Raw genomic sequence first — 26956 nt, 5'->3', positions numbered from 1 at the left:
CCTTGAAAATACAACTGAAAATATTTCTAAACATCTGCACTGTTTAAAAGCAAGCTCTAATAAAGCAGTATTTCTATCATCCCACATATAGAAAAGACCTTAACTTCAATAATTTACTCTCATCTGCAGGTCTATGATTGACATCGGATCCTCTACATCTCAAAAATCAGGTAATGAACAAAATTAATGTCATTTATATGAATTGACTTTAATACTACCTCCCCAGCCAGTTTATATTGCTATGAATTTGTTAGCTGGTGATATTAGGACAGTCTAAAACACAATGGCTTCGCTTATTTACAAAGTCTAAACCAAACTTGGTTGTCAAGCACATTAAGCAAAACTGAACACTCAAATCGGATTTAACCGACTATTTTAAGAGAGTCCTAGACATAATACCTACTGATAGAATGTAAAATACATGCTTTGAGCAATAAAATATATTGCATTGATCAAAGCTAGTTACATAAACGAGCTTAACCAACCATTACTAAAGAGGTCATCATATCCACTAATAAATTTCCCAACTCCATGACCATAAATTTAGTCCTAATTCAGAAATGGTATGTACAAAATAGAGAGTTAACTAAACTGTGATTTAGTTAACAACTGAGTTTAACATAATGAGATGAAGTTAGATCTGCAAAACTAGTGAACACAGCAGCAAGAAACAAGTTACATTCTTACAACTGAACAGATGTGGAGAGTCAAAATATGTGTGAGGAGAGTGTATGTTTCAGACTGAAAAAAGATAAAGTACGTTATTCAGATAGTTAGGTAAAAAACAAGCCAATTACCAAAATGTTTAATTGGGAAAAGTTTAATGCCAGCTTACTTATAAAAATGAAAAAATATTTTAACATTCACCATACAATCGAGAAACCTCAGCCTACTGACTATCAGCTATAGGAAGGCATTTAAGGAAATTATGGTTGTCTCAAAACAAAGGCTAACTTCAGGCATGTATGCTGCTTAAAAAAAAAAGAAAGAAAAAAGAAAACAAAACCCAAAAAAACCTGTCATCTGCAGGAAGCTGCTTTGCCTAGTTTTTAAAGCTAATTACAAAATCCTCTTTCATACTGGTCCAGATGTCTTGACAATTTCTTCTTCTAACAGAACTGTCAAAAGAAAAGAATTTTTATGAGATCTTCATACAGCTTATTTCAAAATCTTTGCAAGAAGAAACAGAAATATGACACCATACTTAGGATATGGAAATTACCAGTTAAATCACTTGGTTGTATCATAAACATTCCTTCACTCAAGAATCTTTATATGGACACTCTTTTAAGCCACCACCTCACGAAAGGTTTTAAGGACAAATGAACTTTTCCAGCTTGTTTCCAAACAATTTCTTAGCTTTACAAACTATTTAAATATCTTGGAGTATAGATTTGAACAAAATTCAGTAATAATATATGTAAAACAAGATGAATAAAAGATTATCTTTTTATGCAGTAATCTTAACGTATGCTGTGCAACATGGTTCTGCAGAGCTGCAGCATTCTTAACACAGAAAAATAACATAATGAAGGGATTATGTTTCATATTGCATGCTATCACATGTTAAGTTGTAAATTTTACATGACATCATTTTAGTCTTTCTTTACTTTACTGGACTACCAGTGTTCCTCGGGAGCTTCTATAATTCCCACTTCCTGAACTTAAAAAAAAAAATAAATAAATCAAGTTATCACTGCCCTACACTTATCCTGACACAGAAATATGGCATCAACCATCGAGGTTTTTTTTTAACTCCTTTTCAGAGTAGGAAAAAAAAATTGAAAACACAACAACAAAATGTCTAAAAAGGTCTATTCTGATTATCAAAGGAGAGATTAGGAATAGTTAGACTATCTTTGGGTGAAGAAAGAGAAAAGACAGTGACTAACTTGCCACTACTTCATATGGCAAAGCAATATTGTAACTAAAAGTCAGAAGGACTAAGTCGATGGCCGGACTTCTCCTTTGCAACTGCCCTACTTGTGTGATCTCACACCTCCAGACAAAAATGCTTTTCTAACCTAAAGCTATTTTGCAATATCACATGTAACGTCATTAATGAGCTAAGAAATAACCAAGAGTCAACAGAAACTCATTTGCCATTTACTGTAAACCAAAATTAAGCACAAAGCTTGGCTGTCTGCTACCAAATACGCAGAGCAGTCTGACAGTCTTACCTTCCATCTGTTTCCACATTCATTACAGACCACAAACGTTGTCATGGGTTCATCAGCACTGCGGGTTTGAACCTTTGGCAAAGGCAAGAGCCAGAAAAGGAAAATTAGTTATTTTCAACTTTTGTTAGTATGTGTACAATGTAAAGGTTTACAATCAAAGTTAAACATCAAGGAAACACACTTGGATAAAAATACAAGTTAACTTTCTGTATCAACTGCAACTGTTTTGTTGGGGTTTATGATTGCTTTATAGTCTAGATAAAAAAAATAAATCTTACGTTTTGGCAGATTTAGAAGCACTAAAGTATCAATTTCAGTATAGAAACTATGCACGTACTTCTAGCAAAAGATTCTTCAGTAAAACTACAAGTTCAGTACAGCTTTACATACGTTTACTAATGTAAAGGCATAAAATTCTCATGATTGAAAATCAACTTTCTACTTAAAGCACCTGATAAAACATATTAAATTAGAAATGCAGCTGATCCTATGATCAAAATTACATACTCTGAAGCACTACTAAACAAATTAAAGCCCTTCTTGCACATACTTCCTCATTGAAATAGAAAAAATTGTAGAAATGACTGTCAATCAGGGTCTAGTGTTAATCAAAAAGTAAATTTTATATATACATGTATATAAGTTTTTTTATATGTATGTGTCATTGTTTTCTGTTATTCATGCCCTCTAAAAATATTTACACATATTAAAGACAGTAAATTAGCTCTGTTTCAAATAAAACCATATTATGAACATATAATAAGAATTAGCAAAAACTCAGCATTGCAAAAAACTGGCTGTTCAGGCCATATAGACACTGAGCTTGGATTTACACAAAATCTTTGGTAGGTTTTACGTAATTTTCCTTACGTAAGCACACCTAAGTAGATCTGTCTTCAGGTATTTTGTAATTTGGTAGGATTTTGTTAAAAGTTCATTTTGTAATTAATATTTTTTCCTCTTTATATAGGACTTAAGCTTTGAAAAAAGGAAAACGAAGAGTGTGAATAACCATGTACCTGGGTGTACGTACAGTTCTTCTTTTTGCATTTGCCACATGTAAACAGATCAGTTTGAGTACCTCCTGTTTTAGCCATCTGGTGCTCTCTGATAGCTTCTTTGGTCAGATTTTTGCGCATTTCTTTCAGCTCATCACTTGCCATTTCCTGTTGTGGACAAAGAGCAGAGAGACTCTACTAGAGAATTTTTGTTTTTAAAAAAGTCATTACCATTGTGCAAGCACAGTTCTTTTAGTTAGAATCCATGAACAACAACTCTACTAAAGGGCAAAGTAATTCTACACATTTTTAATTTTATGAGACTTAAATTGGGTATTTCACAGCACAGAAGATACAAAAAGTTTAAAATGTTCCTACACAGCTGGACAAATAAACCAAAACAGTGAAAGTTAAAATATTGAACAGAAACATTTCTATGCCGATAGAAATAGAAAGACAAGGTAGAGGAGGACTTTAAAGTTCTCTAGAAAGGAGGAAAAAGGTCCTCTCCCTAGATTAGATTCTTGCATAATTATCTCATTGATAGAAGATTATTATAGGAAAAATAATTAACCCCATTTTGACTATTTCCATATTTTTACTGAGAAACACAACATACCCATAATTTACTACGTTACCAGAAGTCATATACACCTAGTTTCAAAACACTAACTGAAGAGCTCAGATTCACCAATTTTCTTTTTCCTTCAAAGCAGTTCCAAGGTTCAGGATCTCCACCATGTACAGCAATCAAGTGTGCACAGCACAACATAAAAAAGAATTGTTCCATTTTTCTTAAATAAAGTTTTCCTCCACATGTGGAATGTAAATCTTGTATTAACACTGTTTCACTTCAGAAGTAATCCTAAACACTAAGGGTTATTTTAACCATTAACATTTTAATCCAAGCCATTAATTAAAATGAAGAACGGGCACTGGACTACACAAAACATATGTTTGTGCATACCTCAATACACACATGTAGAGCGAAAAAAACTCAAAATATGCACTGAAGATATGATCTGCTTTTCTTTATACACTCCTTTATCAGTCTCTGTTTGCCTTAACCTTAATGTAAGGCTATAGCGAAAAAAATAACACTAAAAACATAAAAAAACTATACACCTTTCCTTTAGAATAAAGCTAATCACCATTTTCATTACTTGATCATAAATTTAAATTCTTTCAGTCTCCAAGACAGTCCTTTATACCTGATTTGGTGGAGGGAGAATCCAACACAGAAGCAGATCATAAAACTGAAGTCAGATGTTAACCATGCTTTTGTTTGTCTCTCCTATAACTCCATTTTTTTTATCTGATTTCCTAAATTTATTTTGATTTGTAAAGACAGAGAACACCTGAACAGAAATTTCTATTTGACTGTCCACAATTTTCTTCCAATAACAAATTGTATTTGATTTAACGGTTAATTCTCCATAGCATCTTTACCCTATCATTTATGCCTTTTTCTACTTATTGTGAAGTTTCCTTCAGAATCACTTGAGGTATTCTGTCAAATTTGAGACAAGCTTTAAATAAACACTGAAAATATCAACAGGAGAGGGACTTCTCTTTAAAACCACAGTACTATACACTTGCAGGAGTGTATCAGCAGAGGCTTGCACTTGAAAAACAAATGACAAGACAGGCCAACATATATCCAGAAAGGTGAATGGGTTAAAACAGCTTGAAGTCACTAGCCAGACATATTTACATCTTCCTAAACTTAAACAAACTATCAACTGATACATCATATGGCCTTTAAAAAATGGCACAACATACCATGTTTCAGGAAATTTACACATGACAACTTACCTGCCTTCCAATTTACAGACAAAATCAGGTATTTAGGAACCATTAACAGACACCACTGTCATTCCCTTTGCCCCAACACAACTGTCTCTAATTCAGATTGTGGAAGCCGCAAACAAGCCACCATCTTCCAAAAGCGTGGGCAGCTTACATACATTATTTATATGGCTAATAGATACGGGTCATGACGTAAGTCCAATAGGGAAATAGTTAGAGATTTATGCTTTACTCACCTCTGCTGTCATTTTGGCAAACTTGTCAGGAGGAATGTTCCCACATAACACATTTTTTCTTAGATTAGGATTCTTTGCATCCTTGAGATTTGCTATTCTACTGCGTACCCTATTTTTGTATTTCATATCAGTGTTTTTAAATTCTTGGAAAATAGGTGCTTTGGATTTAAGGAACAAACCATTAACAAGTAAAACAAAGCGCTAGAAAGGATTCACTTTTAGGGGCAACTTTTCTAAAAGCAATGCACTTTTCCACAGTTGATCAAGTCCTTCCCATCCCAACCCACAGTTACTCTCCTGTTCGACACAGCAGACTTCACATCCTTCTGAAGCCTGATCATAGTTTAGCACATGGTCAATGAAATCTGAATTTCTGGGTAGCGGGATGTCAATTAAAATTGTGAAAAGCTATCTATAAATTTATGTCCGGTTCCTTGATCTCATCTTGAGGATCAATTGATTTCTGAACCAAATATTCAAACATTGGCAGCTCACTAACAGAGTTTTAAAGCAGGTTTGCAACAGAAACAGGAAATTCCTTAACAGGAATGATGGATAACTGTAATTACCAAAGGACATCAGCAAGTTAGAATCATGAAGCTTAGACTACTTCTATGCTTAAGAATACCCCCCAGAAGAAACCCAAAAATAAAAAGAAGCCCAGACCTCTACTCTGTAACTATTAAAACACTGCTACAAGAACAACCCTTTTGAAAATTCCAAATTAATTTATAAATACACTTGTAGAAAATGAAATAAAGAAATTAGAAAGAGAGTAAAACTGTTAAGAAAAGATTTTAAAATAACATAAGAGAGCCTAGTACTTTATGACAGAATGCTTCAGTAAGATGTAATACTGCTGCAACAAAGAAAACATTCTGAACTGAAAAAAACCCACACACATTCACCTACACTCATTCCTACATGTTTTAAGGCAAAACATTTAGCTTATGCTGGTTTCTAAACACTAAATTTCTGCACTGATATGTTGAATGTGGTTTGTTATTTTTGTTTTCAATTAAGTTTTTAAAAATTCAATATACAGATCAAGTGAATGAATGTTAACATTATCAATGCTTTTAACAAATACTTTTGCTCTAGAGCACAAAGATGTACAACAAAGGATATCTTCTTCGATCTGAGAACCCAGCTCTTCCTCATCAGCACCAATAGCAATGTAATCATCTGAGGAAAACAAACACTGAAATATTAGCAACCTGACAATCTCAGCATTCTACATTCCCAAGAGCCCATTCAAAACTCAAACTCGGCAAATTATGAAACAAGTGCAGTGAAATTGCCTTTTGTATTGAAAAGTTTAATTTACTGTATACTTAATCATTTCAAAACTTTGTTTACATATTGCTTGGAAGAACAAAAATAAGTGAAATGAAGAGCAACAGAAGTTTAAAAAAGTACAACAGCCCTAAATCTCACAAAAATTCTGGCATCTGGTTGTAAACATAGGTAGTTACAAAAAACTTAGAATATTTAAATTTTCTGTATATCCAATATGGATAGATTAGATTATTATCAAAAGAAAATATTTTGTATTGTGTTTCATCAATTCTTTCAGTCCACACAAGCATAAACAACTAATGTTTTGCTTGCATGCAAGAGAAGGTATCATCAGAAACACAGTAATTAAATAACAAACAATATTACTAGATATTTTAAAAAAAGCAAAGATGTGTCATAAAACATGTGAATCAGAAGAAATAAACAACAGCAATATTGAAGACAATGCAACACTTGACCTAAAATGTTTCAAGATAATTGTTTACTGTTTTTGACCAAAACTCCTACTCATAAAGACAGCTGTCCTTCCAAGATAGCTTAGGACAAATTAGACACAGTATGTGTTTTCCTCCTTTTCATTTTAACATGGGCATACTTTGATGAGTAATTCAAACATCATTTCTCCTTCAATCTTGTGCAGAAGGCCATAAAACCATAAAATAACCTTGGTTTTTGTGACTGACATTCAATCCATGTGCTGTAGAAAGTTAACAAAGCAAAAAGTTCTTGGAAAATTAGCTAAAATTAAGACTACATAGAATTATGAATACGAAGATGCTATATGAAACTTTCTGGTCACACATGACTTTAGTCTATGAATGACATATCCAGAGGATCACAAATTCATGGTCTTCAGTCAGCTTTGATTACAGTCTGTATCTGAATTTATGTGAATTTAAAAATGAACAAAAGAGTGAAGAGGTTAAAAATGGATGACTGAAATCTGTTTACACCAAGTCAGGTTACACTAAGATAAGAACAGAGGAACAGCAGCTGGATCGTAAGTTCTAGTAGAAGAGAAGGACCAAGAAGAAAAAAATCCAGGTCATACTGAGGATTCCAACTTTTATTTTGCTTCTTATCCAGCACATCATTCAATTTGTCAGTTTAAAGACACCCAAGTGTATATGAGGAGGGGAAAAAACCCAACAAACAAACAAACAAACCCACACCAAAAACCCCTCACAAGAGTCAAGGAATTTACAGATGCTCAAAAAGAAACGAAGATGGAGCAATGGGAGATTCTCTTATTTTGAGTATCTCAATGAAACTTCAAGATTAAATCAAAACAGAAATGCAGTCTTCAAAAATCAGAATGTGATGGCCCACAGGATCTCCAGTGTAAGAAAGGCAAGTATCTGTATAGTGGCACTATCAGTCAGAGATAATACAAAAAAAGCACCTTCCACAAAAAGATTCAAATGAGGCATTAAGGAGGCAATAACCTTCCCAAAAAGAAGTTCCACTCTAGGCAAGGTATCAAATAACAGACACCCAAAAAAGTCCTGTACACTCAGCAACAAAAATGTTTTTTAATGCATTCCTATGCTGTCAAGGTTAAGTCATTACTTGCAACGGGGGTGAACTGGCTGATGGGTATAAACACACTAATGGACATAAGAAGGGTTTATTCTACCTGTCAGGGCAGAAGAAAAATGGAGGAAGGACTGAAATAGAGAAGAAGAAATAGTTAAACTTGGAAAGAGAGTATACAAAGCTCACCTCCTGTTCTGAGAGCTGCAGAGAGCATTTCTCTACATTTCATTCGTACAGAATCTGAAGTGCTTGGAGCCCGGGGAAAAGAAGGGATGAAAGAATTTGAGGGAGCACCACCCTCCTCCTTCCTGCTGTTGGAATTGCTGCTTGAGCTGCTAAAATAAGGCAAAAAGAAAACTAGTATTAGATGTTTTTTCCCCCCTCTTCACATAACTTTGTTGCAGGACAAAACACAGGTCTTTTGCTATACCCACTTGATGGTACTCCAAAAAACACAACACAGTCCACCCTTCTAAAGCTACTTACAGCTCTAGAGACAATACAATTTTAAAAGCATCTTTAGAATATTCACCAGATAGACACAGCAGGTATTTAATTCCATTATGTGGGATTTAAGTTTGCATTTTCAGTTCTCTACATTAAAGTGAAATTATCCCACCCCCCTGCCAAGGAACTTTACTTTAAAAGACAGCGAGGACATCACACCACCATTCATTCTGCTTACCGCACTGAAGTGATACCATACCAGTGGCACCACTTCTTGTATAACTCTATGTGTTACAGAAAAGATTGTGGAAATTGTCTGTAACACTGGACACTCAACACTGGACCAAATATTTTAATGTTAATTTATACTGAGTGAAGTTATTTGTATAGTCAGGAATAATTAAGCACCTTTCTTCTCTTGCATCAGGACTGTTTTGTGAGGAGGATGCTGGCTCCTTTTTCTTGTCTTCCGAGTCTTTATCAGTTGAAGGTCCATCTGGAAATACAAAACATGAGAAACTGTTTTACCCAGAAATAGTAACTGATTTAAAGCAGTGGTAAAATATCTTTGATGATTTCTCCTGAACCAGTTGGAAATGCTATCATCTCCCACTCTCTGCTTTGACCTTCCCTTACAGTACAGCCTTCCACTCCCCAACACCCTCCTCAACCCAGCAAATGGAAAATATGACAACACTTCAGATCCTTTGAGTCAAGTTCAGCATCTGCTTAAATTGGCAGTGAAGACGTGATTAAAGCGTAGACTTTTATGTTATTTTGCCCACATTGCTGCATGAGGTAGACAATAATTCCTCGAACTACTGCATCAAGTCTCTGGAGTTTGTCTTCCATGTTTTAAATATAGGTTCCTACTAAATACATACCTTCTTTTTAATTATATTCACAGAATTTCTACCAAAGGCCTGAACCAAGTGAAACTGTGGTGTGAAAGCTACCATGGTTGCCAAAAAACAAAGATCATTTTCATATGCTTTTGAAGGAGTTTTCCAGACACGCACACAGCATTTTCTACGATAGCTCTTAAATTATTTGCCTTAGCATTTAAACATATTTGAATTTGCCTTTTCCATACAAGTTATGTTTAATGATGATTTTATAAACACTAAAGATGGAAGCCTTTATTAAAAAGGGCAATCATTACATTTAACTTTAGGCTTGTGAAAACACAAACACCCTTCTCTTGTAAAGAGGAATTCAGAGTAGCTAAACTGAGCTCCTGCTTTGATCTGCTCTCTAGAAAGGCTGCCTCTCCACTGCCTACAGAGACTGGCATCACTAACAGTTAGTTTTTGTGAATTCCTCTCTCTTAAGTCCTTACAAAACTGTCATTACACTTCTAAATTTGTAGATCACATTACCAAGATAAGCATATATTACAAACTTTAAAAATAATTAAAAATGGATCAAGAATAAAAGGAAAATCTGAGGTTCAGTCTTTCTCACAAAGATGTCTTGAACCAGGTATCCAAATCCTTGTTTAAGCATCTAAAAGTATCCTAATTTCCAGATGAAATCCCTGCATTTCTCAGAAGAACTTGGTAACATTCAGATCTCTTATTCAAGCACTGAATTTGTTGGTAGTTTTTTTTTTACCTAGACAACAGAAAATTACTGGCTCATTTTTAATAAGAACAATTTACATTCAAAGCTACACAGAAAAGATATTAAACAGAACACAATTTCTATCCTATTCTTCTGAGCTAAGAACTTTATAAAATCAAATATCACTTTGTTAAAAAAAAAATCGTAATCATAAAAGGAGACCAGAGACAGCCGTACTGGATCAGACCAAGCACCCATCTAAAACCAGATACTTACAAAACAGTATAGGAACCAGGCAAGCACACAAAGATACTTCTCCAGAATATTTCCCCAGCTTTCAAGTGATAAAAGTTTAGTGATTTCCTCACCCATTGTTTGTAACTTTGTATTCAATCCTTAATAAATTTATCCATTAAGAAAAAGTAAATTAAACACAACAGATGAGGCACTTGGACTGATTGTCTTTAATAAGCTAAAGGTGTTATTCAAAGAAGCCTAGTAAAGATATCAATTTATCAACTATTACTTTTTTATAAATAATTTCACTAAGAAAGCAAACAAGGCTATAAACCGAATGGTTTACACAAGTTCTTTGCTATGACACCTAAAGTGTGTAACACTCAGAAAAAAGAAAAGAAATCCTGTTTCTAACACACATATTCACATGACTGCTCTCTGTGACAACAAATGCGTACATGCTATATAATTTTAAAAAAATATTCTAAATATCCATGTAATCTCATTTACCTTCATCCTTCTTTAAGTCCACGATCATTTTTGTCAGAGGCTTTAAGACAAACTGATAGTTCAAACAGGTTATCTTGGAGTACAGCTCAGGTTCTGCAAAGCAGCATAGCTGCCTTAATGCTGAGCTCTGCTTCAGCCCATTTATCACCATATTCTTTTCTGACACACAAGTTGTCAAATTCAGAGCTGACCTAGGTATATCCTGCTTATTTTCCATCAAATACACCACTATGGTATAGCTGGCACCTAGTTTTAGTTTATCAGACACTTCCATTTAGCCCAGCACTGTATCATCAGAAAAGGCAGGCACCTGAGCACATCTGCCAATCCCCCAATGGCTTCTTTCCCTTATGAAGGACAGGGCATACATGGGGCACAGGGATAAAGCAAGAGGCAAAAACACAGCTCTTCCTACACCTGCAGAGGGGTCTACACAAGTGTGTCTCAAACCAAACTGCAACAGCTAAGACCATCTTCAGCAGTATGTCTTCAAAACTACAATTTCTTTAATCACTTAGATAATAGTTTATAGATACTTTTGTTTAATCCAGCTTCAGAAATCTGAAAATAAAGTTAAACAATAATCTCTACTTGCTAGAAATACTCTCATAAGTGTTTAAATCATTGACTTTTCTGGACCATAAACTGAAAGCATCAAGGAGATGAGATCCAGTGTCAAGTGGTATTTATTCTTACACTCACACACTAATAAGGATTTCTTATTTTATTAAAAGACTCTATTGACAAAAGAACAGAATGCAATTAACAGCCTGCTAGACAGCATTTCAACTGTCCTCTGTGGAAAGAAAAAAAATATCCTTGAGAAACTAAAAGGCCCTACTAATTAACTTTTTACATTCAACAACCAGACTCTAACAGAAGGAAGAATGAAAGCTAATGGGAGCTACAACCAACCACAGAAATTCTAACAAAGATGGAAAAAATGGCCCTTCAGAGAAATATATTTAAAAACTCCAATGACCATGTGATTTACATCAGGAAGTCTAAGGAACATCATCAATATTTATATAACATAAATTACAAGTTGCTTTAAGGAGGCACAATTACTTTTTAAACTTTGTACCACTATTAAAACTTACCAAAACTTTTTCCCCAGAAACAAACTGAAATTGGCATAAATTGTAAGACTGAAAACTAACTTCACAGTCATAGGTAATACAGCTTCAGAAGGCCATAAAAAAGAAACTTTAAGCTTTTTTTTTTAATAAGAGAAGCTAATTTATATTAATGCTGTTTCTTCAAAATATGAAGAACGCACTAGTAACATGAATTACTATAAGGCTTTAGAATAAGACTATCAAATTCTGACTACTGCACTGCAGTTTCTATCTGGGACTTGCAGTTAATTTGAAATAAACTTGTAGCTTTTCCAGTGGAAAAGGACTCCAGGGTCAAACATGACACGATGGTGTTCTTTGTTACCAACAAAAATTTTAATGTAGTAATATATGGTCAGATTACATAATTAAGATGAACATTAGAAGCCTCACCAAAATAATTTTGAGATGCACAAGCAGTTACACTTACTACATCTTAGAGAGGAATTGCTAAGACATGAAGGTAAGATAAGAAAAGCTTCTTCCTAGTAGTAGTATAGGTAGGAACAGTACCTACAATCTACAAATAAACAACAAAATAATGAACTGTTTGCCATTTTCAAAGATTTTTTTATCATAAGTGACAAAAGAGCATGACACAAACCTCTTTGCTATACACGTTGATGTAATTTGCATGTGTTATTATCTCTCCATTGATAATCCTAACAAATTATAGATCTAATTGTACATGGATGTTGCAGATGGAGTGATATACAGATTTAGCAACAATTTCAGATTTATTGAAAATTGAAGGTGATTTCAACAATGCTTAATCAATAACCAATTTCTGTATCTGAGGTGATTCAGGAAACTAGATAATATGGAAATGAAACTACCGAAAATATTTTTGCACTTGATATCTTAGAAAGACATCCTCTTTTTATCAATAGTAAACAATACTCTTAAGCACTATTTATTAGACTGTAATTTAGGAACTTGTTTTGTCAATAATTTTTTTCTGAGTAAAGCCAGTAGGTTACTAGATGTCCTTGAACTTTACCTAATGTCAGCATAAACGCACCTGTCCTGAACCCAGGTTCAAAATAGCTAAGTACCGTATGAACAAAGTAATCTGAGTAAAACACTTCTGTGAAGGCTGGCTGGTGTTATCTTCTTCTTGACAACATTAAGCACTTGAACTGTCTTCTAAAATAAGAACTCAGGGATGCAGTTTTTTGAAACCGGCATTTCAAAATGTTTGTTGCCCCATTTTTAATACTGGCAATACATGATCACACTTGTACTTAATGTTAAGATGACTGTCCAATCATTCTGCATTTCTAGTTCAGTATATAAACTTACTGGAGTTAAGTATACTTAGCTAAAGATCTGGACATTCTTTTTGACTTGTATACTCTGAGAGCTCAGTAAGTAATTATTTGTGATGGAAAATGTTAAATTCCGTAAAGAATTTTTTGTTGTTGTTTTTAATAAAAAGGAAGACACTCCACAACCTAAATGGGTATGCACAGGTTCATTATCTGCATAGCATACTCTATACACTCAGTTACTTGGCAAAACAATCGTTATTTGCAAATCCCGTGTTACAACTGAACAGTATTTGATTATGAGAGCAGAATTTGCTCCCTTATGTAAATTGTAGCCAACTCAGCTGTGTGGTTTAACGTTCTTAGAGCAACATCTGAACAGGATCTTCCACTCCCTGTGAGTCACTTCAGACAATGCTTGCAAGTCCTCTGCTGAGCAGCTTCCATCCCCCTTGAAAAACTACGGGTAACCTGGCACAGCTCTGATCAAGCCACGGACATCTGGTGATTCATAGCCTTACTTTGATTTCCTCTCGTGTTTCCCATGCATTCTTAAAAGGTAAGTTCCGATAGCATTGAATGTAAACAGTACATGCAGCCTGAACAGTCAACAGTTCTTGCCTAAATTCAAAATGTCATTTATAAAAATAACTCACAAAGACTTCAGATCCCTGAGTACAACGCTTGGTACGATTAACAGCTGTCCGCTTCTGTTGCCATCTTTCATCCATACCATTTTACATGCACTATAAACAGCATAATCGAAACTGATCTCTCAAGCAGCTCAACATACGGTATTTCGTATTCTTCTGAGAAATTCAAAACTAATGATAAAACAGAATAAGAGTACTTTGTAAGATTCCCACCCATACTTTGTGCAGTCCAGATATGCTATCTTCCACAATTGACATTTTAAGTTCTAATGAATTCCTGAGCAGCGAAATGAGAGGTGAAACATTTGCCCTACTATGTTTTATTATATGGTCTACACTACAATCAAGGAGAATTTAACCATGTAAGTTTTGAATACAAGCAGTGCTGTATTTTCAGGAATACTTTGATTGTTATATAGTAAGTCCACAACCACAACTATACTAGAATGGGCACAATAATGTACACGCAATATCTGCTCAGTTACAAAAATTGGAGCATAAACAAAGGTCACATACCCGCTGCCTCAAAAGAATTTTAATCAGAAGTGAGTATTTTCAAGTAGTTCCGATTTACTTTCCAGTTCCTCACATGTTTGACTTCACCTGATGCAAGCAGCCTTATGCAGGGACTTCCTCTCAGCAGTCTTAAAACAACCTGAATGTAGCAAACCATCAAAAGGAGAAGGTCCACCTTGCCCCAGCTGTATGTTACTGCCACAGTTCCTGGGTAGGAAAGAGTAACTGCAAACAGGCTGGACCAAAAAACTGATACAGCTGAAACTTAAGCCAGAAGAAATGAACAAAACATTTTGTTTCCAACTGGTCAGTTCCCAGCTCTGGTCTCCTGGATAGCCACTTGAGCTCTAGTTGTGGCACAGAAGGGAGCAAGGAGGCATCTGTGCAGAAGGGAAGTCAGGACCACCACTTTCAGCAGCAGCCTGCACCCAGACTGACCTGCCATGACCACCAGGTGCCATCGTCTTATTCCAGACCTCTACAGCAAGAACACCCTGTGGTCCCCAGATAGGACAAACACTCACTGTGCTTCACAATGTTTGAACACTTAAAGATCAGTCAGTTAAGACACATTTGACTGACTTAAGATCCTGAGTTAAAAAAATGAGACAGACTATTTTTTACTGTCTCAACAAACAAATATCAGTTAGTTTGCTCAAAGGACAGTGATACCCAGAAGGGTTAGCCCTTCCCTCTCAAAAAAAAAAAAAAAGCAGTATCGGAGGGCACTCCCAAAAGTTGAGAATTGCGGGGGAAAAAAGTTCTTCCTCTACTTTGTTGCCTAAGCTAAGTTGCAGTACCAAAAATTTGAACTTTAGAGAAAATTAAAAAAAAGCCCTCAACTTTTATTTTTTTTTTTTTAACTTAGATTAATAACCTGAGAGCCAGGTCATTCAGTCCAGCTGCTGCTTTTAGAAGTCTTTAGAGTAGCTCAAGCTAATATACAAGTCCATTTCTGCACTTACATATCTTACCACTTTTATGCACCGGACATAATACAGTTGGACTTCAAGTTCTAAGTGGAAATTTTAGTATAAAAACTACATAATTTTCACTATCTACCACTGAATTCTGATCAGATCCTTTATAAGGTACACATTATAATAAAAATCATTATCACAATTTTTGAAGTATTTTATCAGCATATCTACTGTTATCTAGATTTACTTACTAAAACTAACCTAATTAGTAATATCAAACTTTTTAGAAGTAGGCAAAAAAGCATGTTTACTGTAGAGGTTATTGCTTCTTACTAGAATATAGAAGTTGAAAGCTGTCTCAATTTGTCTGTTTCTACATACATATACTGTCAGATGGATACAAAGTAATTTCTACACCATTTACAAGAGAGTAATAAAGTATCTGACGTAATACTTCGTAACTGACAAAAACGAGGCTAACTTCAAATGACAGAGGACTCTAACACCTCCTGGTATTTAGCATATTTTTCTAGACAGAATGGCAAATATTTAAATCAGTAGAAAATAATATAAACTGTTTTCCATTTCAAAATTTTAAGCTTCTTACGTCTTAGTTTACCTAAAATTAAATACAAAGAAACAAAACAGAGTACAGCACAGCGTATGAACAAAAATACCTGGTCACAGTTTGAGACTTGAATGTTTCCAAATACATTAAAATTGAGTACTACAAAATACTGTTGAATAAAGTCCTGCTAACAGAAAGGATTCATTAACTGCATTCATAGCCTTAAGGGAAACTAAACAAAAAGTGTAACTCACTAATTATTAAGTTGTTTGAAACTATAAAGGTTTTTATATAGTGCAGATCTATTTCTCACTACCTCTAAGTTCTAACAAATTTTTAACATGACTTTTTACTGTTGGTTTTTCTGTTTTTCACTTCACAAATCACTTCATAACTGAACTTCAAAGCCTCCATATTCTCATATGAGGATTTTGCACAAGTTCTTCAGAGTACCTGTTCTATTTGACAAAGGAAATAGCCAAGAACAGGTTCGTTAGTGCTTAGTACTGCAGTACAGTCACTCCAGCTCACCAGCAGGCAAGGAGACTTCAGAAATGAGTCATGTAGCAGACGCTGACTTCCTACTGCTCGCCAGCCCCAATAAAAATACATTAACTTTTTCTTTGAATACTTTCACAGTAACGCACTGGTGATAGTCAAAGAGTAAAAAACAACTACATCAGTGCAGAAAGTTTCAATACTTACACAGGAGCACAAATATGTCTAAAGCAAGGCAGTGTGCAGGATTTGCATCAAGATTTGCATACAGTTAAAACATGCAAGGGCAGGGAAAAACAAAAGTTTGTGTTGCCATACCTAACAGTTTCTTCCAAGACTTAATAAGAGATTTTGCTAAAGATGTAACTTCTTCATCTGTGCTTTGCTTGCGTATGGCATTCACTGACATTCCAATTCTGGTGGACTGCAACAGAAACAAAAATAAACACTATAAAAGGTGACACAAAGACAATTTAACAAGTGAACATATATACAGTTGTACTTTGGCATAATTTTTTAAAACTATCTTTTTTTAGTTTTTTGTGCATTAAATTTAAGAACATTGGGATGAAATGCTGCAAGCCTTTACAAAACTTAACAACATGGACATTTTAAAAAGAAATACAACAGTATCACCATTTGTCTCCATCATAGAACTTGGGGGACACATAACAGAAGAGTTAAGGGAAGTCAATAAGACGATTTTTGCTCCCTTGACTGTTTCAAAAATCACTGCAGAACTCACCTAAATTAAGTACAACATTCAAAACATTTAACTGTAAAAATCATATCATCATCTTAATGTTACATAAGGTTTTTAGCAAAGGTTCTAGTCTGAAAACCCTATTTTTCTCGGAAGCAATGACTGTATTTATATTCTGGCACAATCAGAACCTTGCCAACTGCTTCAGTGATTCCTTACTCTTGAAATTCCCATTTAGCGGCTGTGGAAGAAGCTGTGACACCAGTTGGGAAGGACCATGTTTTAGTTTCCTAACAATTTTGCCAATACTGAGATTCTATAAAATCTTAAGCACAGAGGGTTCCGCTTTTAGATAAAAACCGTAAGATTAGTCTAGCTCTCTGAAAAGGCCAAGATAGTGACAGACAGCCTTTAAACCTTTGGCACTACTGCCATCTATAGAGTGAAAAGGAGATGAATTTACAACCCACCTTTTAAGACTCAGAAGATGAGGACATAAATTTAGCTCAACAGCAACCAAAGTTTCCTTTTAGAAGCCTTCTGACTAACATGTTAATCTAAAAGTAAAGCATTTCCACACTTTTAGATTTATGAGAGGAGAAAAGCATTTAACAATGCAAATGTATTTTATTATCATTTCATATTTTGATTGATGACTAAATTTTTTAAATTGTTCTTAAGATGCTTGGTTTTGTCACATTCACCATTTACGGAGCTCACTAAATTTAAGTTATTGTACCTACTTCTGCAGTAGTTCATCATAAGTTTCCTTCTCCTTTGAAGGAAAAATTAAATCTTTGTAGCTCGCTAAAAATGGAAAAGATGTGTTCCTGTAAATTACTCCTTACAACCCACACAACACTTTTTGGGGCACCAGGGATGTGCTAAATGACTGAAAATGTACTGAAATATTCAGCAGTTCTTTCAGCAAAGGAAACACATCAAATAACTTCAGGTCTGAGCATCAGCTCTAAACGTATATTTTGGATTAAAGAAAACCAGATTGTTCCTCGCCTGTAATTAAAGTGTTTCAAGACGGACTCTTCTCACTTTGACTACGAGCACTGGCCAACTCTCTTGACATTTTAAACACATACTCTTGACATTATGATTAGACAATAAAAAAATAACATGTGCTTGGAACTCCATAAAATACTCACCATACCTGAATGGGAAAAATCTATCTACAAAAACAACCCAAAAAACCACCACAAAAGATCACCCTCCACTGATAACTGGGCACAACCATGGCCTACTCTCATCAGTAAAAAGGAAAAACACCAACTTTTACTTAAGTAAAACTCAAAATTAATTGGATAAATTAATTTCTTCTTCTCATCACACATGAGAAAGACTATAGTAACTGTCTAAACTGCCAGCTTTCTTAAGGCAATATATAAACATAATTACTTTGTTTGCTTTTATAGAGCACTTGATCTGGCCTTACCTAAAGACAGGGGAAGGAAGCAACTACCAATTTATTTGCCTACAAACTGACACAGGTGATCGCAAAAGATCAGTGTTACATTCTCAAAATGACTGTGCTTTAATGACAAACCAACTGTAAGCAGTTGAAATTTTCTGAGTTTTTCAGCCTCCAGAGCTGTTCTTGTGAGAGTCATTTTAAGTGGAAAACTGGTATTTTTGCCACCTATGACTGAACTCAAAACAAAGTATATGGTGGCCACTACTCTTCTCTAATCCAGAACAAATGAGAAAACATAAGGAACATAGTTGGGAAAGAAAAGCAACCACTGAAGCAGGCAGAGGTGTTACCAACTTTAAATTGTAAGAGAGTATGAAGACAGAGAATTGATGAGCACCCAGAGCAGAGCTAAATTAACCCCTGAAGAACAACCATCTTTCCAGGTTCCCAGGTCTCCCCAGGTCACCACTGAACTGGCAAGAAGTCCTTAACAAAAACTATACATCACAGCCCAGTTCTGCATGTGTGTGCAATTTCCAGTAAAACCTGATTGTTAAAATAAAGACAATCTGTCTCACTTGCTGTTTAGCTGCACACTACCCACAATTAGCACCAGGGACACAATGCCTTTAATACTGCACAGCTGCTAAAGAGATTTGCAATTCTGACCAGCAGACAAATCACATGTGAGGAAGGCTACTGGCTCCCTGCCTAGCTGAGTAAGGATCAGCTTGCTTACATAAAACTTGTTAGATGTGACACAGTTGTATTTTTGTCTGTAACCACTTCAGCCACGAGAAAGACACAAGCACAAGCCCAGAGTACTGATGTGCACCTTCCTGTTCCACATACCTGAAAATTCAGGTTCAGAGAACCTTGCCAGCTCAGACCAAAGCCAACAGCCACATTACAGGAAAAATCGTCATTTCTCTTATTACACAGAAACAATGCAATTATCATATCTGCTAGCAGTGCTTTTCTCAATGTAGCCAGCTTTCAAAATGGTTTAAAAATGGGTGTGGAAGTATGCTTTTCACTTGTGTCCTGCATTTCATTAGTTCAAACACATCAATAGATACTCAGTCTACATAGAGGAAGTTAATGCTCCCACTTTCTCACGATCACCACCCTCCTTGACATTACACACTAATGCTCCAATACCAGAGCGATGCGCATGACTACTTTGCATTTCAACTGCTGCTCTGAGTCCTCCACTGCTTAAGCAAATTTGGGAGACTAATATTAAAAATTTACAGCAGACTTTACGTATTTTTTAAAGTCTCAACAAAAATAATTTAAATTTGAGTCTAAACACATTGCTAAATGCAATCCTATGCAGCAGAACTGTTTTGAATATAGTGTCAGACACCTAAAAACTTCTTAACTGAGCTACAGACAATGTACTATGCAAGAGCTTAAATACCTGATCCCTTCAGACCTACTGCAACACAGAGAAATCTTCTTTGCAAACTCATATGGTGTCTGCCCCAATACAGATTAAAAACGATCTTCTACTGCAAGTATTATTTCACTCTAAAACCAGGTGCCTGTGATATGGATTGGAAAAAACAAGTTTCTTTCAAGTAAACTAGAACGCTGGACAGAATTAATATGGAATCCTATCTTAAGTCAGGGTCACACAAGTGTCCTAAAAGGCAGATGGTTGAGTTTGTACTTGGCAAGATTAAGAGTCCTTCTCTGTTGGCAACATTACTAAAGTTTTCATTGCAACTAGAAAAAGAATCAGTTATTTACTTGTACATTTTTCAGATCCTCCCAGTTCAAGGGTAAAATTGTTCTGCTGTTCTGTGGGAAGCTTCTCCTTCCCATCTCCTCCTTCACACTAAGGAGAACAGGTTTGCATAGCAGCATTTTCAGACTATCCAGAAAGTTAATCATTGATAAATTACACGACAAACTCTGAAATTTGACATGCAAATAAAGTTCCTTGAGTTCCTTTTTGAACGAATTTGTAAATAACATACAATACTACACTAGAGATGTAGCTATAATTCTAAGAGCTTGCTACTGAAAGAAAACACTCAAGATAAGTGCCCTAAATCAGGGTGAAGTAGGACTAGTTACCCTATAATATTGCTGATTCTTCCCAGGAGTTTCCACATAGGAATTTACTTCAATAGTGCAATCTACTTCCAAATTTCCTGGTTTCACCTTAATCATTAGGGCCTTAGTATTTGTAACATAACAAGAAGAAAATCATACCTGTAACAACTCAAGGGTCATGGGAATATTCTTAAGCTCCTTCAATAAATCAAGAGCTCCAGCCTGCAAAAAAGAAAGGGGAAAAAAAAGTCAATTTAGTAGCAATCAAGTACTTTAAAATCAACAGCATACTCTTATCTGCCTTCAAGGTTCCAGATTAGATTCAAACTATCAGTTCCAAATTTATCCACAGAACAACTCTTGGACAGGGAATGTTTTGCTTCACATACTCAAAAGCATTAACAGGCCTTCACTCAGAAATCAAAGTATTCACTCAAAGACTAGAGAAGTTTTATCCCATATAATTCAAATGTCAGTCAGAGCATGCTATCAATTACTACTTAACCAACACATATCCTCAAGAAAACGGCCTCAACAGTACTTTACAGCATCAGAAACAAGCCAGACAACAGCAGCAATTTTTTCAGAACAACCTCATCTCACAAGAGCCTGGGGTTGAGCAGCTCTGCACAGGCCATCAATAATGCATGTCTTACGTGCACATATACACACACATATAACTATATAAAACATATATAGCCAACATTCTTAATTCTATTTGCAGTGGCGTGGTAAAGCCAGAAAAGTTCACTCGTTTAAAAACTGTGATCAGATCACATTATTTTACTAGACACAGCTACAGTTTCCCCAACAGAAAAGACAACTTTTTGACTGTGTCAACCAACAAAAGCTCAAATAAAAAAAACCTCAACAAGACTTGCTTTCAAGTCTTATTTTCAACTATTAAGATTAAATATTAATTCAATGAAATACATAGATTAGGCTGCACGGGTTAGTGCAGACAACACTCTTCAGCCTATACCAGCCTGGCCAAGCATCAAGAGGTTCCAAACCAAAAGCCAGAGCCCATCCTAATGTGCTATAACATCTGAGCCACCAGGAAAGGCATAAACTAATAGTGCGTAAGCAGCAACTTTCTAGATAGATGAGGTAATTTCAGAGATTGTACTGTTAGGCATTATTAAACTCTATACACAACTACTCTGACTAACAATTCATGCCTTGGCGAAGTTGGCCTTACTTAAAAAAAAAAAAGTTTTCATAAATATGAGCTCCATCATTTATCTTAATTTCTACATCCTTGATGATTTACCACCTCTACTTAAGCAAAGCCCTGCACCATCCACTTCTTACTGTGCACGCAGGTTGTCAGACTATAGCAACCTCCTAAAGGTTGAGATGATTTTGCTGCTATTCAAGTGCATATGGTTTTGAATCTGTGGGAGGCAAGGCAACCATCCTCAAAAACAAGTGGCCACTTTACCCAGGCTAAGACTTGGAAATAAACTCCACAAAATTTCCATCTTGCAGTTCTTTGGAATTTAATTCCTTTCTCTTTCCTTACCTCTCTCTCAACTCATCCTATTCTATTTAATACGCATTTTGCTTGCCTTTATTTTTAAGTTCTCCCTAATCAACTCCTAATACAACACCTGTTGCAAGGAACTCTTGTCATGTCCTGCTGCATCTGCAGGTTTTACAATTTAACCACTAGATAGCACACAACATAAACACCAAGAGGCTGAGAAAGGTTAAAGTGGAACTTCTGTGCCACATCCTAAGAGGCACAGCTTTACACACTTTCAAATGCCTTCTACAGCCTCTGTTTTTTAAACACATCTGACAGCAAAGAAGGCTCTAAAATAAAACATTTCACTATGTTCCCCCTTACCCAAACCCTTACAAAACTAAAGTTTTACTATTTTGCCATCATAGCAAAAAGTCTTATTTAACTTCTATTCATGAATATACAAAACGTGTGCAGTTTTAACCACAGAACTTCAGCAGCAGTGATACAAAACTGGGAAATGTCATGCTGTTTTCAGGTGCTAAATTGAGTTAGCACACCAAACCGTTTCTTTCTCTAAACAACCATAAGCGCGGTTTCCTCTGCACAAACGCAGATATCAGCAAAGCAAGTTAATTATCTTCACTGCTACAGAACAAAATAAAATTCAGGAAAATTCTCAGACAAAACCAAAACGTACAACAAAAGCCAACATGTCATTTTCAAAAATAAATCTAATAACACTTACCACTAAACCAATTATTATCTGTACAGAGTATGCAATTTCAAAGACCAGAAGCTACAGTGGTCTGCAATTTCAGCATAGCAATGGTACTGTAATGCAAAGTAACACTCTCTTGACTTCACCTCAGAAACACAGTCTAGTCAAAACTTCTTTTTCTCTGTAAACTCCGTTTCCAATTGTGTGTGTCAAAACAACTTTATTATTATAAACTTTGTTTATATAAACATTTTCCAAAATTAGTAACTTGATAGATAGGAGGTTAGCAAACCATGTAACAAGTAAAAAAGCAAAAGATAACAAACCCACAGGTGTTCTCTCCACAGATGTTGTTTACATTCAATGTTGTTTTCTGTACCAAATTACAAAAATTTCTAATGCACTAAAGCTTTCTAAGCCTTCGCTCTTCTCTAATCAATTACATGAAGTGCACAAAAAAATGAGATGCTTTAAAATTAAATTTAAATTGTGTTTAAATTCACAGCAGCTAAACAGTTTTTCATAACCACTTTCCTTAGCATAAAGTTAAATGCCCTCTCTTCCTCAAAACCAGAGTGGAAGTTGCACAGTAAAGCTTGTAATTCCTATTTTTCTAATGCTTCTCTAAATGTGCTTTCAAAGGTGTAAATTTAGCAGAAAATGAAAGGCAATGCCCCATTCCACTAGGCTGGTTGGCTTCCAGTTTACCTTGTTACTTAAAATAACAGAAGTGAGCTTCATAAAGATTTAGTAGATTAGTCCTCTCAGCTTCTCTCAGTTGATCAGATCATAATACCAGAATGATGTTCTACTTTCATATTTTAAAGCTATGCTTCAGGCAATAGAAAATGGAGTACATTTCTAAAGACAGCAGAACCATTCAGTTAGAATTCTGTTCTAGTTCAGGGAGCAAACAGCATGGACAATTCTGCACTTTCTTCTCTGAGCTTACTCAGCTGTTCTGAATTTTATTTAATCCATAGGTGTATCCTTATTTTTCATATCTATTCATTATAGTAGTTTAATGAAATAAAAGTGTACTTACATACAACAAAAGCTGTAAGTAAGGCACTATGTGTGTTTTAATCCAATCACAGTTATTCTGAAGAAGGAATCTCTATTTCAAACATGCAACCAACTTTTGAAGTAACAGCAGAAATCCATATCTCACATTGTATTAAATATAACACTGCATCATTATTTTGTCCTTCAAAACAAGAGAGCTGCATCTATCACTTCACTAAAATAGTTACGAAATCTGCACAGCTGCAATTACATCCTTAGTCAAGGCAATTCACCAATAGTCTGACTCAGGCAGGGTGTCTACCTTTTCAACTCAAAGGAAATGCCAAACAGCACTTTGCCACAAGCCAGAGTCACCTTTAGTATGAGACACGAAGCATCCCTTGCCACCCGAGACTTGACAACTTGAGAGTGAAAAAGTATCAAACCTTTTTTATTCGTTTTGTTTTATTGATGGGTTTCATCAAATCATCTCAAAGACATACACAAATACCTGCACTTGTTGAGTAAAAATGAAACAAGGAATACAAGAGTCTGTCAGGAGCATCATTACCCAGCAAGTACTTATGTAAGAACGTACTTCTCAATTCAGTTTTATTTTCGTGAGACAATGAAGCCCCTCTTCATAGAAACGCAGGGTGGGATTAGGTAGGAAATATCACTGTTCAGTCAAAGAAGAAGTATCTTAGAAATGACAAAGATTAATGAGAACACTGAGACATCTCTTGGGTTAAATACTGCTGTACTTCCTCTCCTATCATACAAGTAAGGGTTTTTATCACAGTACACACATCCACTTCAGATAAACGGTCACATCTCCGCTGTCAGCCACAGAGGCAGCTCAAGCCCTCAGCCTTGGGAGATTTTTGAGACGGCATCAAACTCACAACAGAGCCACTTGTGTGCGGTAAGGAGCTGGAACGAATGAGCTCTGTTCCAACGAAGTACAAAAGCACAACTGCCTCTGGTGCTGCCCGTGCTCTGGCTCCCGGGACAGGGACGAGGATGAAGAGCCAGCTGCAAGCTCTAGTCAGGCACAGCACAGCCCAGCTGTGCACGCTGCATTTGGCCACATCAGACCTGTGATGACACCACACCGCTCCCCAAAGCCTTGAAAGTAAATCAGGTTACACACGCTGGAGCATGAATACATGGAGAAGAGGAGGCTGAGGGGATAGCTTATCGCTCTCTACAACTACCTGAAAGGAGGGTGTAGTGAGGTGGGTGTCGGTCTCTTCTCCCAAGGAACAAGCAGTAGGATGAGACAAAATGGCCTCAAGTTGTACCAGGGGAGATTTAGATTGGATATTAGGAAAAAAATGTTTACTGAAAGAGTTTCAAGCATTGGAACAGGCTGTCCAGGGAGGTGGTGGAGTCACCATCCCTGGAGATATCAAAAAAAAGCGTAGATGTGGCACTTCAGGACATGGTTTAGCAGGCACAGTGGTGTTGGGCTGACAGTAGGACTTGATGACCTTAGAGGTCTTTTCCAACCTTAATGATTCTGTGATTCTGTCCCCAGCTGCTGCTAGGAATTACATCCAAACTCCTAAGCTTTTCAGATCACAGAGAAATACGCTGTGGTCACCAGGAACATCTCTGGTGTCGCTACAGCACAGCTTCCCAACATCAACAGTCATTCCCACATTACTTAGGAGTTGCCACTTTCCTTTCTACTGTCAGAAGTCTTCCAAATAAAACTGAATTGACTGCACTTCATCATTCTCATTACCACAATACTTGAACATTTTACAGTCAGTACATTTTCACTCTTTCAACATCTCATAGGAAAAAGCCACTACTTCAATTTTAGAGTCAGGAAAATGAGACAGGAAACTCTTTTGTGTGAGAATGCATGGGGAATAGAAAAAAGAAGAAAGAGGAAAGGGACCAAAAAAGCAAAAATTAATGAAACTAATAAAGATTGCTTGTAAAAATATTCTTTCCAATATACAAGGCTCCTGTCTCCACACTCTACCATTAGAGGCTTCAAGAACATCAGATCTAAACCATACAATATTACGGAACATCAAGGATTCTGAAACACAGCAAAGCATAGCCTGTGTGTGCTTGCAATGAATTTGTTTGGATTCTCAACAAAACAAATTTCATTAGTTTAATGAAATCAGTATATTTATAAATAGACAGTACTTCTATAATACACAAATCTTACTAAAAAGTGTTATTTATAATTTCCATTGTCTTAAACAGCAAAAAAAAAAATGACCTCTATAAACTGAAATTCTACACTACTCAGTTCTGAACTATCGCTAATACTGAGCATTTAATGCACTATCCCACAGAAAAAATAACCACCTTAATGTGATGTATTTAAACACCAGTTTGCAGTAGCTAGCCATTAGTATTTTACACTGCACACCCCACGAGAAACTCCAGCTTTCTTACCTAAAAGCAAAACCCACCCCTCTAAAGGGGAACATTTCCAGAGGCCCCCTCCTCTCCCTGACTGGGCGCCACATGGCCCAGTGGCAATCACAATTACACAAAGTACTAGAGAATTAAACGTGCCCACCTAATAAAGAAGCAGAAAATAGAGTCTACCGCTTACTTGTATGCTATTTTATGTGCATAATTACCATAATCAGGTATTTGGCTGTTCCTGCATGCTCTGATTTTGCTTATTCTGATGGTTTTGTAGGGCTAGCATAAACAATATAAGTTATCTAAGTAAGTTCTATATCAAGGACACACATAAGAGTAACACTTGAACTAAGCCAAGTTCTACCTAACTATATTCTACCTCCATTCTGACACAGAAGTTACTCCCTAAATTAATAAATACAGGTAAAGCAACATTCATGCTTTGTTTCAGGTTAAAAAAAGTGGCCCACATTCCCCATCTGTTTCAGAAGTTTGCCAAACAACTCCAGTCACCCTGCTGAAGCAGGATGATGATCCTTCGTCCATATTTTAGCCTGCACGCCCCGTGTAAAACTCCAGCTTTCATGCCTGAGAGTGAAAACCACCCCTCTAAAGGGCACCACCTCCGCAGGCCCCCTCCTCTCGCTGACCGGGCATCTCGCAGCGCATCCCGCTCCCCAGGAGTCCAATACTGCCACCGTAATAAACAGGAAACGGAGGGAAACGCCGGTCAGAGCCAGAGTGGGTGCCCGGCCAGGAGCCTCCTCTCCGTCGAAGGCGCCGGGCTCTGGAGCGGAGGGAGGCACCGCTTCC

The 26956-nt window shown here is 36.1% G+C and overlaps 1 protein-coding gene across 1 annotated transcript; it reads right to left on the bottom strand.

Annotated features, from left to right (window-relative positions):
* Nucleotides 1-592: 592 nt before the first annotated feature.
* On the bottom strand, nt 593-26812 carry TCEA1 (transcription elongation factor A (SII), 1). Its single transcript, XM_010187540.1, has 11 exons — nt 26767-26812; nt 24119-24165; nt 20709-20771; nt 16675-16780; nt 8914-9001; nt 8245-8393; nt 6352-6408; nt 5224-5378; nt 3200-3346; nt 2181-2252; nt 593-1118 (listed from the first exon to the last, which is right to left on the bottom strand). The coding sequence occupies exons 1-11, from the start codon at nt 26810-26812 to the stop codon at nt 1110-1112; spliced, it is 939 nt and encodes a 312-aa protein (XP_010185842.1). The 3' UTR covers nt 593-1109.
* Between the last annotated feature and the right edge of the window lie 144 nt (nt 26813-26956).

This window comes from Mesitornis unicolor, unplaced genomic scaffold, assembly GCF_000695765.1.
Source record: "Mesitornis unicolor isolate BGI_N332 unplaced genomic scaffold, ASM69576v1 Scaffold39956, whole genome shotgun sequence".
Lineage (NCBI taxonomy): Eukaryota > Metazoa > Chordata > Aves > Mesitornithiformes > Mesitornithidae > Mesitornis > Mesitornis unicolor.
Note: the sequence above shows the minus strand (reverse complement) of the source record. Positions and strands in the feature narration are given on the sequence as shown.